The sequence below is a fragment of the Wyeomyia smithii genome, chromosome 2 (assembly GCF_029784165.1).
Source record: "Wyeomyia smithii strain HCP4-BCI-WySm-NY-G18 chromosome 2, ASM2978416v1, whole genome shotgun sequence".
NCBI classification, from domain to species: Eukaryota; Metazoa; Arthropoda; class Insecta; order Diptera; family Culicidae; genus Wyeomyia; species Wyeomyia smithii.
The window spans coordinates 161684684-161699158 of NC_073695.1; the positions used below are offsets into that span (position 1 = coordinate 161684684).

The following is a 14475-nucleotide window of genomic DNA, read 5'->3' on the forward strand; positions in this document are numbered from 1 at the left end:
CTGTCTGTCTGTCTGTCTGTCTGTCTGTCTGTCTGTCTGTCTGTCTGTCTGTCTGTCTGTCTGTCTGTCTGTCTGTCTGTCTGTCTGTCTGTCTGTCTGTCTGTCTGTCTGTCTGTCTGTCTGTCTGTCTGTCTGTCTGTCTGTCTGTCTGTCTGTCTGTCTGTCTGTCTGTCTGTCTGTCTGTCTGTCTGTCTGTCTGTCTGTCTGTCTGTCTGTCTGTCTGTCTGTCTGTCTGTCTGTCTGTCTGTCTGTCTGTCTGTCTGTCTGTCTGTCTGTCTGTCTGTCTGTCTGTCTGTCTGTCTGTCTGTCTGTCTGTCTGTCTGTCTGTCTGTCTGTCTGTCTGTCTGTCTGTCTGTCTGTCTGTCTGTCTGTCTGTCTGTCTGTCTGTCTGTCTGTCTGTCTGTCTGTCTGTCTGTCTGTCTGTCTGTCTGTCTGTCTGTCTGTCTGTCTGTCTGTCTGTCTGTCTGTCTGTCTGTCTGTCTGTCTGTCTGTCTGTCTGTCTGTCTGTCTGTCTGTCTGTCTGTCTGTCTGTCTGTCTGTCTGTCTGTCTGTCTGTCTGTCTGTCTGTCTGTCTGTCTGTCTGTCTGTCTGTCTGTCTGTCTGTCTGTCTGTCTGTCTGTCTGTCTGTCTGTCTGTCTGTCTGTCTGTCTGTCTGTCTGTCTGTCTGTCTGTCTGTCTGTCTGTCTGTCTGTCTGTCTGTCTGTCTGTCTGTCTGTCTGTCTGTCTGTCTGTCTGTCTGTCTGTCTGTCTGTCTGTCTGTCTGTCTGTCTGTCTGTCTGTCTGTCTGTCTGTCTGTCTGTCTGTCTGTCTGTCTGTCTGTCTGTCTGTCTGTCTGTCTGTCTGTCTGTCTGTCTGTCTGTCTGTCTGTCTGTCTGTCTGTCTGTCTGTCTGTCTGTCTGTCTGTCTGTCTGTCTGTCTGTCTGTCTGTCTGTCTGTCTGTCTGTCTGTCTGTCTGTCTGTCTGTCTGTCTGTCTGTCTGTCTGTCTGTCTGTCTGTCTGTCTGTCTGTCTGTCTGTCTGTCTGTCTGTCTGTCTGTCTGTCTGTCTGTCTGTCTGTCTGTCTGTCTGTCTGTCTGTCTGTCTGTCTGTCTGTCTGTCTGTCTGTCTGTCTGTCTGTCTGTCTGTCTGTCTGTCTGTCTGTCTGTCTGTCTGTCTGTCTGTCTGTCTGTCTGTCTGTCTGTCTGTCTGTCTGTCTGTCTGTCTGTCTGTCTGTCTGTCTGTCTGTCTGTCTGTCTGTCTGTCTGTCTGTCTGTCTGTCTGTCTGTCTGTCTGTCTGTCTGTCTGTCTGTCTGTCTGTCTGTCTGTCTGTCTGTCTGTCTGTCTGTCTGTCTGTCTGTCTGTCTGTCTGTCTGTCTGTCTGTCTGTCTGTCTGTCTGTCTGTCTGTCTGTCTGTCTGTCTGTCTGTCTGTCTGTCTGTCTGTCTGTCTGTCTGTCTGTCTGTCTGTCTGTCTGTCTGTCTGTCTGTCTGTCTGTCTGTCTGTCTGTCTGTCTGTCTGTCTGTCTGTCTGTCTGTAAAATCCGACGTGAAGCCCAATTCATCATTGGAGCGGAAATTACGAGCCCTTGAAAAGGTAGCAAAAAAGAAGGAGTTGGAAATGAAAAATGAACATATTTTGAGGGAAAAGAGGATAGAAATAGATCGTATCCTTCAAGAACAACGGATGCAGATGGAAAATAATTTGCGAGCAAAAGAACTAGAGCAGGAGGAACTGTTGCTGCGAAAAGCATTGAAGGAGAAGCAAGATCATTTGTATAAAATGAGAAAAATGCGTGAATTGTACCATGAGAAAATGGATCAGGTTGAACAGGAATTAGCAAAACTGAAAGTAGATGAATAGACGCATTATCGATGGAAAAGGGTAATTCGAAAGGAGTAAAGCCCTCAAGTTTGCGAACTCCGCTAAAAAATCCGGAAATACCCAATCAGAAAAGAGCGGAAGGAAATAAACAACGATTTTCTGAGAACGACGAAGAAGAAGAACACGGGATTGAAGAATCTGATAGCGAAGATGAAGGTACCTTGGAATCATATAAAACCGAATCTGATTCAGAAGAGTCGTCCAATGAAAAGTATGAAACACCAACAAGGTTGAATTCAAAGAAAAGGAATTAAAACAGGCTGGGGCATGCTGTCGTAAAACCGACGAAGGTACAACTAGCAGCTCGAAGCGTAATCAGCAAGAAGCTGCCCGTATTTACCGGCAAGCCGGAAGAATGGCCGTTATTTATCGGTAGTTATCAAGCATCCAACGACGCCTGCGGTTATTCAGATATTGAGAACCTGGTTCGATTGCAGGAAAGTTTGAAAGGTCCGGCATTAGAATGTGTTCGCGCACAGTTGCTTTTCCCGAAATCGGTGCCAAAGGTTATTGACAAGTTGCGTCAGCTGTATGGACGACCGGAACAGCTTCTGCAGTGTCATCTGGACAAGGTACGACGATTAGAACCCCCAGAATCGGCGACGTATATTCCCTTTGGAAATGCAGTGGAGCAACTCTGCGAGCATTTAGAGGCTGCAAATCTCAAGCAACATATAGTTAATCCTATTTTGATTCAAGATTTGGTCGACAAGCTTCCGGCGCACGACAAGCGGAATGGGTTCGTTTCAAAAATCAACAAAGGAGGGTCAACCTTCGTACTTTTACCGACTATGTGTCGACGATTGTAGCAGAAGCATGTGAAGCCAACGTTAAGATGGTCTTTAGATCAGAATCAAAACCTATTACCCACGATAACGGTAGTAAAAGCAAAGCTAAGGAAAAGGGAGCCTACGTATACAACCACACTGCACTGGAGAAGCCTACACCTAGATACAGTGAGAATTCGCAAAAACCTTGCAAAATCTTGCAGACGGATCATCGCCTGCGATTCTGTCAGGATTTTAAGGCTCTGACCCTAAGAGATAGATTGAAAATAGTGGAGAGATATAAACTTTGTTGTGTTTGTCTCAACGATCACGGTAATGCTCCATGCAAATTTAAGATTCGCTGCAACATCAATGAATGCCGTGAGCGACATCATCCCCTCCTGCATTCGATCACCGGCTCCGTGGTAATTAACGCGCATTTTCGAAGCAGCAACACGATTTTATTCTGCATGCTCCCAGTGATTTTGTACTGCGGAAAACTATCGGTGAATACGCTCGCGTTCCTCGATAAGGGGCTTCTGCGACCCTGATTGAACAAGCTTTAGCCGATCAGTTAGGAGCTAAAGGCACAAAAGAGTAGCTGACAATCAAATGGACAGCTGACATCGCGCGCGTTGAAAAGGAATCATGGCGGATGGATCTACTGATTTCTAGAAAAGAGAACAAGAATAAGCATTTACTCGGCTCGGTTCGAACAGTGGAAGAATTACTATTACCAAACCAATCGTTAGACACATATGACATCAGTCGGCGAATGAAAACCCTTCGTGGGCTACCGATTGCGTCGTATGAAAACCAGCGCCCGAGATTGCTAATTGGTTTAAATAATTTGCACTTGATTGCGCCGATTGAAGCTAAAGTGAGCGACCCAGGTGAGCTCATAGCGGTCCGGTCCAAGTTAGGATGGGTGGTAGATGGCCCAAATCAAACACAAGCATCGGGTACGGAAACATATTCGGGACATCACGGAGAAATCAGCAACCAAGACATCCACGATTTATTAAGGTCTCAGTATGCTTTAGAAGAGTCCGTGACCATGAAGTTACCAGAGTCGGATGAAAACAAGAAAGCACGTGAAATTCTAGAAACAACCACAAGAAGAGTAGGAAACCGTTTCGAGACGGGACTACTGTGGAAAGAAGAAAACATGAAACTCCCAGATAGTTATCCCATGGCTGTAAAAAGGATGAAATGCTTGGAACAACGTCTGTTAAAGGAACCAGCTGTATTCGAGAACGTTTGTCATCAAATTAAGGAGTATCAGAGTAAAGGATACGCGCACCTGGCGTCAGCGGAAGAACTAATCGAAATCGAACCCGACAAAGTTTGGTATCTCCCACTCAATGTTGTCCTCAATCCAAGAAAACCGGAAAAGGTACGCCTTGTGTGGGATGCAGCAGCGACTGTAAAGGGAATTTCTCCCAATTCTTTACTACTTACGGGACCCGATTTACTAGTGTCGTTTCTTTCCGTGTTCTGTAAATTTCGTGAGCGACCAATTGCTTTCGGCGGAGACATTTGCGAAATGTACCATCAGATGCAGATTCGCAAGGCTGACAGACGGGTGCAAAGATTTGTTTTCCGGTCGAACCCCAGAGACGAACCCAAGGTGTACGTGATGGATGTTGCCACTTTCGGATCCAGAAGCTCTCCTTGTTCAGCCCAATATGCAAAGAACAGAAATGCGATGGAATTTGCAGCACAGTATCCTGAAGCCAGCGAAGCGATTATTCAAAAACACTATGTTGATGACTATTTCGACAGTGTAGATACCGTCGAAGAAGCAATCCTGCGCGCAAAGCAAGTGAGATTAATTCACTCAAAGAGGGGATTCGAAATTCGCAATTGGGTTTCCAATTCCGACACAGTTCTCAACAGTCTTGGGGAACAGAAACCCATGCAAACTGAAATGGATTCAACAAAGTCAAAGAAACAGGGAATGAGCGGGTACTAGGTGTTATTTGGAACTCAGCGCAAGACCGTTTCTCCTTTTCGACAAAACATCGTGAAGATCTTCAGGAATATTTGCAAGGTCGTAAGAGCCCAACAAAGCGCATCGTACTAAGCTGCATTATGGGTTTTTTTGATCCACTGGGATTACTCTCGTGTTTCACTATACATGGTAAGATATTGATTCAGGAGTTGTGGCGAACTGGCTGCGACTGGGATCAAGAAATTGATAACACAAATTTAACTTTGTGGAAGCATTGGATTGAGCTATTGCCATTGGTAGAACGTATCCATATTCCGCGTTCATACTCTGGAAAGACAAGATCCTCGAGCATTGACAACTTGGAGCTACACATTTTTACGGATGCCAGTAGTCACGCGTATGGTTGCGCGGCATACGCTCGCATGTCAGTAGGAAATACAATTAAATGTTCATTGGTAATGTCTCGATCAAAGGTAGCACCAGCCAAGTTGCAATCCATTCCTAGGCTAGAACTAAGAGGAGCTGCCCTCGGTGCAAAACTGTCTCAAACTATCAAAACCAACCACTCACTTTCTTTCAATCGCTGCGTCTTTTGGACGGATTCGCAAACAGTTCTAAGCTGGTTACGTTCAGATCAACGGAAATATAAACAATTTGTCGCCTTTAGAATAGGTGAAATTTTAGAGACAACCAATGCAACAGATTGGCGCTGGATTCCGTCCCGATTAAATCAAGCTGATGCACTAACAAAATGGGGACATGGTCCCCCATTAGAGTCAGAAGGTGAGTGGTTTAAGGGGCCAAAATTTGTATACCAGCCGGAGGATTGCTGGCCGCGGGAGCAAGTGCCGATAGAAAACACGGCGGAGGAAATGAAGGCGCACTTATTACATCATGATGTGGTGGAGTTTCCAGAATCCGTGATTAATGTAGACGTCACGTGGCGCTGGCGTAAATTGGCATTAGATTCATAGCAAATCTGCAACGCAAGAAAAAAGATGTTCCATTACACACGATGATCGCTACCGACAAGCACAAAGGACTTTTGAAGGCAAAGTACCATGTAGTACAGAAACCATTGCAGCAGGACGAAATGTTGAAAGCGGAGAACATTTTGTGGCGACAAGCGCAGTTGAAGGCGTTTACAGATGAATTAATGATACTTCAAGGAAACAAAACGCTGAAATCGGATCAGAAACCGATGCAGATTGGGAAGAAAAGCCCATTATATAAACTCTCACCGATTTCAGACGAGTGTGGCGTGATTCGGATGAATGGTAGGTTGGCTAAGTCGAACGAAATTCCGTTCAACATGAAGTTTCCGATTATCCTTCCAAAAGGGCACGCAGTGACTAAACGGTTAGTGCAACACTTTCACGAAAAATTTGGACATGCAAATCGAGAAACGGTTCTCATAGAGCTTCGTCAGATATGTTATGTCCCTAAATTACGAACAGAAATCCAACAAGTTATGAAAGAATGTGTATGGTGTAAGGTAAATCGATGCCAAGCCGAAGTTCCAATGATGGCTCCACTTCCGGTCCAACGAATAACAAAATCACTACGTCCATTCAATGCAGTTGGTGTAGATTACCTGGGTCCTGTAGAAGTTGTTGTTAATCGAAGGAAAGAAAAGCGATGGGTCGCATTGGTCACATGCCTGGCAGTACGTGCAGTGCATTTGGAGGTTGTACACTCTCTAACGACACAAGCATGTTTGATGGCCATCAGACGGTTCATTGGTAAGCGGGGAATGCCAGATGAAGTCTTTTCGGACAATGGGACAAACTTTAAGGGAGCTAGCAAGGAATTGATAGCCTGGATTAAGCGAATTAATATGGAATGTGCAGATTCGCTAGTTGACAGCGTGATGAAATGGAACTTTAACCCCCCCGGGACTCCACACATGGGTGGCATCTGGGAGAGGATGGTTAGGTCTGTGAAGGAAGCGATGAAAGCACTCGACGATGGGTGTCGGCTGACGGATGAAGTTCTACTGACAACCCTTGCCGAAGCGGAAGACATGATAAATAGTCGACCACTAACGTACATATCCCAGGACTCAGCGGCGATAACTCCTAATCACTTTCTTCGAGGTGTCGTATAGTCAACTGACTTTTATGTGGAAGATTCCGTGAATTTTGCAAAGGCATTGCGAGACGCTTATAAACGGTCACAGTACTTAGCGGATCAGACGTGGCACCGTTGGTATAAGGAGTACTTACCCACGATCAACAAACGTACGAAGTGGTTCTGTCTGTCTGTCTGTCTGTCTGTCTGTCTGTCTGTCTGTCTGTCTGTCTGTCTGTCTGTCTGTCTGTCTGTCTGTCTGTCTGTCTGTCTGTCTGTCTGTCTGTCTGTCTGTCTGTCTGTCTGTCTGTCTGTCTGTCTGTCTGTCTGTCTGTCTGTCTGTCTGTCTGTCTGTCTGTCTGTCTGTCTGTCTGTCTGTCTGTCTGTCTGTCTGTCTGTCTGTCTGTCTGTCTGTCTGTCTGTCTGTCTGTCTGTCTGTCTGTCTGTCTGTCTGTCTGTCTGTCTGTCTGTCTGTCTGTCTGTCTGTCTGTCTGTCTGTCTGTCTGTCTGTCTGTCTGTCTGTCTGTCTGTCTGTCTGTCTGTCTGTCTGTCTGTCTGTCTGTCTGTCTGTCTGTCTGTCTGTCTGTCTGTCTGTCTGTCTGTCTGTCTGTCTGTCTGTCTGTCTGTCTGTCTGTCTGTCTGTCTGTCTGTCTGTCTGTCTGTCTGTCTGTCTGTCTGTCTGTCTGTCTGTCTGTCTGTCTGTCTGTCTGTCTGTCTGTCTGTCTGTCTGTCTGTCTGTCTGTCTGTCTGTCTGTCTGTCTGTCTGTCTGTCTGTCTGTCTGTCTGTCTGTCTGTCTGTCTGTCTGTCTGTCTGTCTGTCTGTCTGTCTGTCTGTCTGTCTGTCTGTCTGTCTGTCTGTCTGTCTGTCTGTCTGTCTGTCTGTCTGTCTGTCTGTCTGTCTGTCTGTCTGTCTGTCTGTCTGTCTGTCTGTCTGTCTGTCTGTCTGTCTGTCTGTCTGTCTGTCTGTCTGTCTGTCTGTCTGTCTGTCTGTCTGTCTGTCTGTCTGTCTGTCTGTCTGTCTGTCTGTCTGTCTGTCTGTCTGTCTGTCTGTCTGTCTGTCTGTCTGTCTGTCTGTCTGTCTGTCTGTCTGTCTGTCTGTCTGTCTGTCTGTCTGTCTGTCTGTCTGTCTGTCTGTCTGTCTGTCTGTCTGTCTGTCTGTCTGTCTGTCTGTCTGTCTGTCTGTCTGTCTGTCTGTCTGTCTGTCTGTCTGTCTGTCTGTCTGTCTGTCTGTCTGTCTGTCTGTCTGTCTGTCTGTCTGTCTGTCTGTCTGTCTGTCTGTCTGTCTGTCTGTCTGTCTGTCTGTCTGTCTGTCTGTCTGTCTGTCTGTCTGTCTGTCTGTCTGTCTGTCTGTCTGTCTGTCTGTCTGTCTGTCTGTCTGTCTGTCTGTCTGTCTGTCTGTCTGTCTGTCTGTCTGTCTGTCTGTCTGTCTGTCTGTCTGTCTGTCTGTCTGTCTGTCTGTCTGTCTGTCTGTCTGTCTGTCTGTCTGTCTGTCTGTCTGTCTGTCTGTCTGTCTGTCTGTCTGTCTGTCTGTCTGTCTGTCTGTCTGTCTGTCTGTCTGTCTGTCTGTCTGTCTGTCTGTCTGTCTGTCTGTCTGTCTGTCTGTCTGTCTGTCTGTCTGTCTGTCTGTCTGTCTGTCTGTCTGTCTGTCTGTCTGTCTGTCTGTCTGTCTGTCTGTCTGTCTGTCTGTCTGTCTGTCTGTCTGTCTGTCTGTCTGTCTGTCTGTCTGTCTGTCTGTCTGTCTGTCTGTCTGTCTGTCTGTCTGTCTGTCTGTCTGTCTGTCTGTCTGTCTGTCTGTCTGTCTGTCTGTCTGTCTGTCTGTCTGTCTGTCTGTCTGTCTGTCTGTCTGTCTGTCTGTCTGTCTGTCTGTCTGTCTGTCTGTCTGTCTGTCTGTCTGTCTGTCTGTCTGTCTGTCTGTCTGTCTGTCTGTCTGTCTGTCTGTCTGTCTGTCAGTCTGTCTGTCTGTCTGTCTGTCTGTCTGTCTGTCTGTCTGTCTGTCAGTCTGTCTGTCTGTCTGTCTGTCTGTCTGTCTGTCTGTCTGTCTGTCTGTCTGTCTGTCTGTCTGTCTGTCTGTCTGTCTGTCTGTCTGTCTGTCTGTCTGTCTGTCTGTCTGTCTGTCTGTCTGTCTGTCTGTCTGTCTGTCTGTCTGTCTGTCTGTCTGTCTGTCTGTCTGTCTGTCTGTCTGTCTGTCTGTCTGTCTGTCTGTCTGTCTGTCTGTCTGTCTGTCTGTCTGTCTGTCTGTCTGTCTGTCTGTCTGTCTGTCTGTCTGTCTGTCTGTCTGTCTGTCTGTCTGTCTGTCTGTCTGTCTGTCTGTCTGTCTGTCTGTCTGTCTGTCTGTCTGTCTGTCTGTCTGTCTGTCTGTCTGTCTGTCTGTCTGTCTGTAAAATCCGACGTGAAGCCCAATTCATCATTGGAGCGGAAATTACGAGCCCTTGAAAAGGTAGCAAAAAAGAAGGAGTTGGAAATGAAAAATGAACATATTTTGAGGGAAAAGCGGATAGAAATAGATCGTATCCTTCAAGAACAACGGATGCAGATGGAAAATAATTTGCGAGCAAAAGAACTAGAGCAGGAGGAACTGTTGCTGCGAAAAGCATTGAAGGAGAAGCAAGATCATTTGTATAAAATGAGAAAAATGCGTGAATTGTACCATGAGAAAATGGATCAGGTTGAACAGGAATTAGCAAAACTGAAAGTAGATGAATAGACGCATTATCGATGGAAAAGGGTAATTCGAAAGGAGTAAAGCCCTCAAGTTTGCGAACTCCGCTAAAAAATCCGGAAATACCCAATCAGAAAAGAGCGGAAGGAAATAAACAACGATTTTCTGAGAACGACGAAGAAGAAGAACACGGGATTGAAGAATCTGATAGCGAAGATGAAGGTACCTTGGAATCATATAAAACCGAATCTGATTCAGAAGAGTCGTCCAATGAAAAGTATGAAACACCAACAAGGTTGAATTCAAAGAAAAGGAATTAAAACAGGCTGGGGCATGCTGTCGTAAAACCGACGAAGGTACAACTAGCAGCTCGAAGCGTAATCAGCAAGAAGCTGCCCGTATTTACCGGCAAGCCGGAAGAATGGCCGTTATTTATCGGTAGTTATCAAGCATCCAACGACGCCTGCGGTTATTCAGATATTGAGAACCTGGTTCGATTGCAGGAAAGTTTGAAAGGTCCGGCATTAGAATGTGTTCGCGCACAGTTGCTTTTCCCGAAATCGGTGCCAAAGGTTATTGACAAGTTGCGTCAGCTGTATGGACGACCGGAACAGCTTCTGCAGTGTCATCTGGACAAGGTACGACGATTAGAACCCCCAAAATCGGCGACGTATATTCCCTTTGGAAATGCAGTGGAGCAACTCTGCGAGCATTTAGAGGCTGCAAATCTCAAGCAACATATAGTTAATCCTATTTTGATTCAAGATTTGGTCGACAAGCTTCCGGCGCACGACAAGCGGAATGGGTTCGTTTCAAAAATCAACAAAGGAGGGTCAACCTTCGTACTTTTACCGACTATGTGTCGACGATTGTAGCAGAAGCATGTGAAGCCAACGTTAAGATGGTCTTTAGATCAGAATCAAAACCTATTACCCACGATAACGGTAGTAAAAGCAAAGCTAAGGAAAAGGGAGCCTACGTATACAACCACACTGCACTGGAGAAGCCTACACCTAGATACAGTGAGAATTCGCAAAAACCTTGCAAAATCTTGCAGACGGATCATCGCCTGCGATTCTGTCAGGATTTTAAGGCTCTGACCCTAAGAGATAGATTGAAAATAGTGGAGAGATATAAACTTTGTTGTGTTTGTCTCAACGATCACGGTAATGCTCCATGCAAATTTAAGATTCGCTGCAACATCAATGAATGCCGTGAGCGACATCATCCCCTCCTGCATTCGATCACCGGCTCCGTGGTAATTAACGCGCATTTTCGAAGCAGCAACACGATTTTATTCTGCATGCTCCCAGTGATTTTGTACTGCGGAAAACTATCGGTGAATACGCTCGCGTTCCTCGATAAGGGGCTTCTGTGACCCTGATTGAAGAAGCTTTAGCCGATCAGTTAGGAGCTAAAGGCACAAAAGAGTAGCTGACAATCAAATGGACAGCTGACATCGCGCGCGTTGAAAAGGAATCATGGCGGATGGATCTACTGATTTCTAGAAAAGAGAACAAGAATAAGCATTTACTCGGCTCGGTTCGAACAGTGGAAGAATTACTATTACCAAACCAATCGTTAGACACATATGACATCAGTCGGCGAATGAAAACCCTTCGTGGGCTACCGATTGCGTCGTATGAAAACCAGCGCCCGAGATTGCTAATTGGTTTAAATAATTTGCACTTGATTGCGCCGATTGAAGCTAAAGTGAGCGACCCAGGTGAGCTCATAGCGGTCCGGTCCAAGTTAGGATGGGTGGTAGATGGCCCAAATCAAACACAAGCATCGGGTACGGAAACATATTTGGGACATCACGGAGAAATCAGCAACCAAGACATCCACGATTTATTAAGGTCTCAGTATGCTTTAGAAGAGTCCGTGACCATGAAGTTACCAGAGTCGGATGAAAACAAGAAAGCACGTGAAATTCTAGAAACAACCACAAGAAGAGTAGGAAACCGTTTCGAGACGGGACTACTGTGGAAAGAAGAAAACATGAAACTCCCAGATAGTTATCCCATGGCTGTAAAAAGGATGAAATGCTTGGAACAACGTCTGTTAAAGGAACCAGCTGTATTCGAGAACGTTTGTCATCAAATTAAGGAGTATCAGAGTAAAGGATACGCGCACCTGGCGTCAGCGGAAGAACTAATCGAAATCGAACCCGACAAAGTTTGGTATCTCCCACTCAATGTTGTCCTCAATCCAAGAAAACCGGAAAAGGTACGCCTTGTGTGGGATGCAGCAGCGACTGTAAAGGGAATTTCTCCCAATTCTTTACTACTTACGGGACCCGATTTACTAGTGTCGTTTCTTTCCGTGTTCTGTAAATTTCGTGAGCGACCAATTGCTTTCGGCGGAGACATTTGCGAAATGTACCATCAGATGCAGATTCGCAAGGCTGACAGACGGGTGCAAAGATTTGTTTTCCGGTCGAACCCCAGAGACGAACCCAAGGTGTACGTGATGGATGTTGCCACTTTCGGATCCAGAAGCTCTCCTTGTTCAGCCCAATATGTAAAGAACAGAAATGCGATGGAATTTGCAGCACAGTATCCTGAAGCCAGCGAAGCGATTATTCAAAAACACTATGTTGATGACTATTTCGACAGTGTAGATACCGTCGAAGAAGCAATCCTGCGCGCAAAGCAAGTGAGATTAATTCACTCAAAGAGGGGATTCGAAATTCGCAATTGGGTTTCCAATTCCGACACAGTTCTCAACAGTCTTGGGGAACAGAAACCCATGCAAACTGAAATGGATTCAACAAAGTCAAAGAAACAGGGAATGAGCGGGTACTAGGTGTTATTTGGAACTCAGCGCAAGACCGTTTCTCCTTTTCGACAAAACATCGTGAAGATCTTCAGGAATATTTGCAAGGTCGTAAGAGCCCAACAAAGCGCATCGTACTAAGCTGCATTATGGGTTTTTTTGATCCACTGGGATTACTCTCGTGTTTCACTATACATGGTAAGATATTGATTCAGGAGTTGTGGCGAACTGGCTGCGACTGGGATCAAGAAATTGATAACACAAATTTAACTTTGTGGAAGCATTGGATTGAGCTATTGCCATTGGTAGAACGTATCCATATTCCGCGTTCATACTCTGGAAAGACAAGATCCTCGAGCATTGACAACTTGGAGCTACACATTTTTACGGATGCCAGTAGTCACGCGTATGGTTGCGCGGCATACGCTCGCATGTCAGTAGGAAATACAATTAAATGTTCATTGGTAATGTCTCGATCAAAGGTAGCACCAGCCAAGTTGCAATCCATTCCTAGGCTAGAACTAAGAGGAGCTGCCCTCGGTGCAAAACTGTCTCAAACTATCAAAACCAACCACTCACTTTCTTTCAATCGCTGCGTCTTTTGGACGGATTCGCAAACAGTTCTAAGCTGGTTACGTTCAGATCAACGGAAATATAAACAATTTGTCGCCTTTAGAATAGGTGAAATTTTAGAGACAACCAATGCAACAGATTGGCGCTGGATTCCGTCCCGATTAAATCAAGCTGATGCACTAACAAAATGGGGACATGGTCCCCCATTAGAGTCAGAAGGTGAGTGGTTTAAGGGGCCAAAATTTGTATACCAGCCGGAGGATTGCTGGCCGCGGGAGCAAGTGCCGATAGAAAACACGGCGGAGGAAATGAAGGCGCACTTATTACATCATGATGTGGTGGAGTTTCCAGAATCCGTGATTAATGTAGACGTCACGTGGCGCTGGCGTAAATTGGCATTAGATTCATAGCAAATCTGCAACGCAAGAAAAAAGATGTTCCATTACACACGATGATCGCTACCGACAAGCACAAAGGACTTTTGAAGGCAAAGTACCATGTAGTACAGAAACCATTGCAGCAGGACGAAATGTTGAAAGCGGAGAACATTTTGTGGCGACAAGCGCAGTTGAAGGCGTTTACAGATGAATTAATGATACTTCAAGGAAACAAAACGCTGAAATCGGATCAGAAACCGATGCAGATTGGGAAGAAAAGCCCATTATATAAACTCTCACCGATTTCAGACGAGTGTGGCGTGATTCGGATGAATGGTAGGTTGGCTAAGTCGAACGAAATTCCGTTCAACATGAAGTTTCCGATTATCCTTCCAAAAGGGCACGCAGTGACTAAACGGTTAGTGCAACACTTTCACGAAAAATTTGGACATGCAAATCGAGAAACGGTCATAGAGCTTCGTCAGATATGTTATGTCCCTAAATTACGGACAGAAATCCAACAAGTTATGAAAGAATGTGTATGGTGTAAGGTAAATCGATGCCAAGCCGAAGTTCCAATGATGGCTCCACTTCCGGTCCAACGAATAACAAAATCACTACGTCCATTCAATGCAGTTGGTGTAGATTACCTGGGTCCTGTAGAAGTTGTTGTTAATCGAAGGAAAGAAAAGCGATGGGTCGCATTGGTCACATGCCTGGCAGTACGTGCAGTGCATTTGGAGGTTGTACACTCTCTAACGACACAAGCATGTTTGATGGCCATCAGACGGTTCATTGGTAAGCGGGGAATGCCAGATGAAGTCTTTTCGGACAATGGGACAAATTTTAAGGGAGCTAGCAAGGAATTGATAGCCTGGATTAAGCGAATTAATATGGAATGTGCAGATTCGCTAGTTGACAGCGTGATGAAATGGAACTTTAACCCCCCCGGGACTCCACACATGGGTGGCATCTGGGAGAGGATGGTTAGGTCTGTGAAGGAAACGATGAAAGCACTCGACGATGGGTGTCGGCTGACGGATGAAGTTCTACTGACAACCCTTGCCGAAGCGGAAGACATGATAAATAGTCGACCACTAACGTACATATCCCAGGACTCAGCGGCGATAACTCCTAATCACTTTCTTCGAGGTGTCGTATAGTCAACTGACTTTTATGTGGAAGATTCCGTGAATTTTGCAAAGGCATTGCGAGACGCTTATAAACGGTCACAGTACTTAGCGGATCAGACGTGGCACCGTTGGTATAAGGAGTACTTACCCACGATCAACAAACGTACGAAGTGGTTCTGTCTGTCTGTCTGTCTGTCTGTCTGTCTGTCTGTCTGTCTGTCTGTCTGTCTGTCTGTCTGTCTGTCTGTCTGTCTGTCTGTCTGTCTGTCTGTCTGTCTGTCTGTCTGTCTGTCTGTCTGTCTGTCT

General features: G+C 45.8%; 2 protein-coding genes across 2 annotated transcripts; both read left to right on the forward strand.

Annotated features, from left to right (window-relative positions):
- The first annotated feature begins 5594 nt into the window (after positions 1-5594).
- On the forward strand, positions 5595-6686 carry LOC129720166 (uncharacterized). The gene has a single exon (XM_055671601.1). It carries the CDS (start codon positions 5595-5597, stop codon positions 6684-6686), a length of 1092 nt encoding a protein of 363 aa, XP_055527576.1.
- Positions 6687-13110: 6424 nt separating this feature from the next.
- On the forward strand, positions 13111-14199 carry LOC129720167 (uncharacterized). Its single transcript, XM_055671602.1, has one exon. The coding sequence runs from the start codon at positions 13111-13113 to the stop codon at positions 14197-14199; it is 1089 nt and encodes a 362-aa protein (XP_055527577.1).
- The last annotated feature ends 276 nt before the right edge of the window (positions 14200-14475 follow it).

Coding starts and splice junctions, on each gene's coding strand:
- LOC129720166 (XM_055671601.1), top strand. CDS start 5,595: ATGATCGCTACCGACAAGCACAAAGGACTTTTGAAGGCAAAGTACCAT.
- LOC129720167 (XM_055671602.1), top strand. CDS start 13,111: ATGATCGCTACCGACAAGCACAAAGGACTTTTGAAGGCAAAGTACCAT.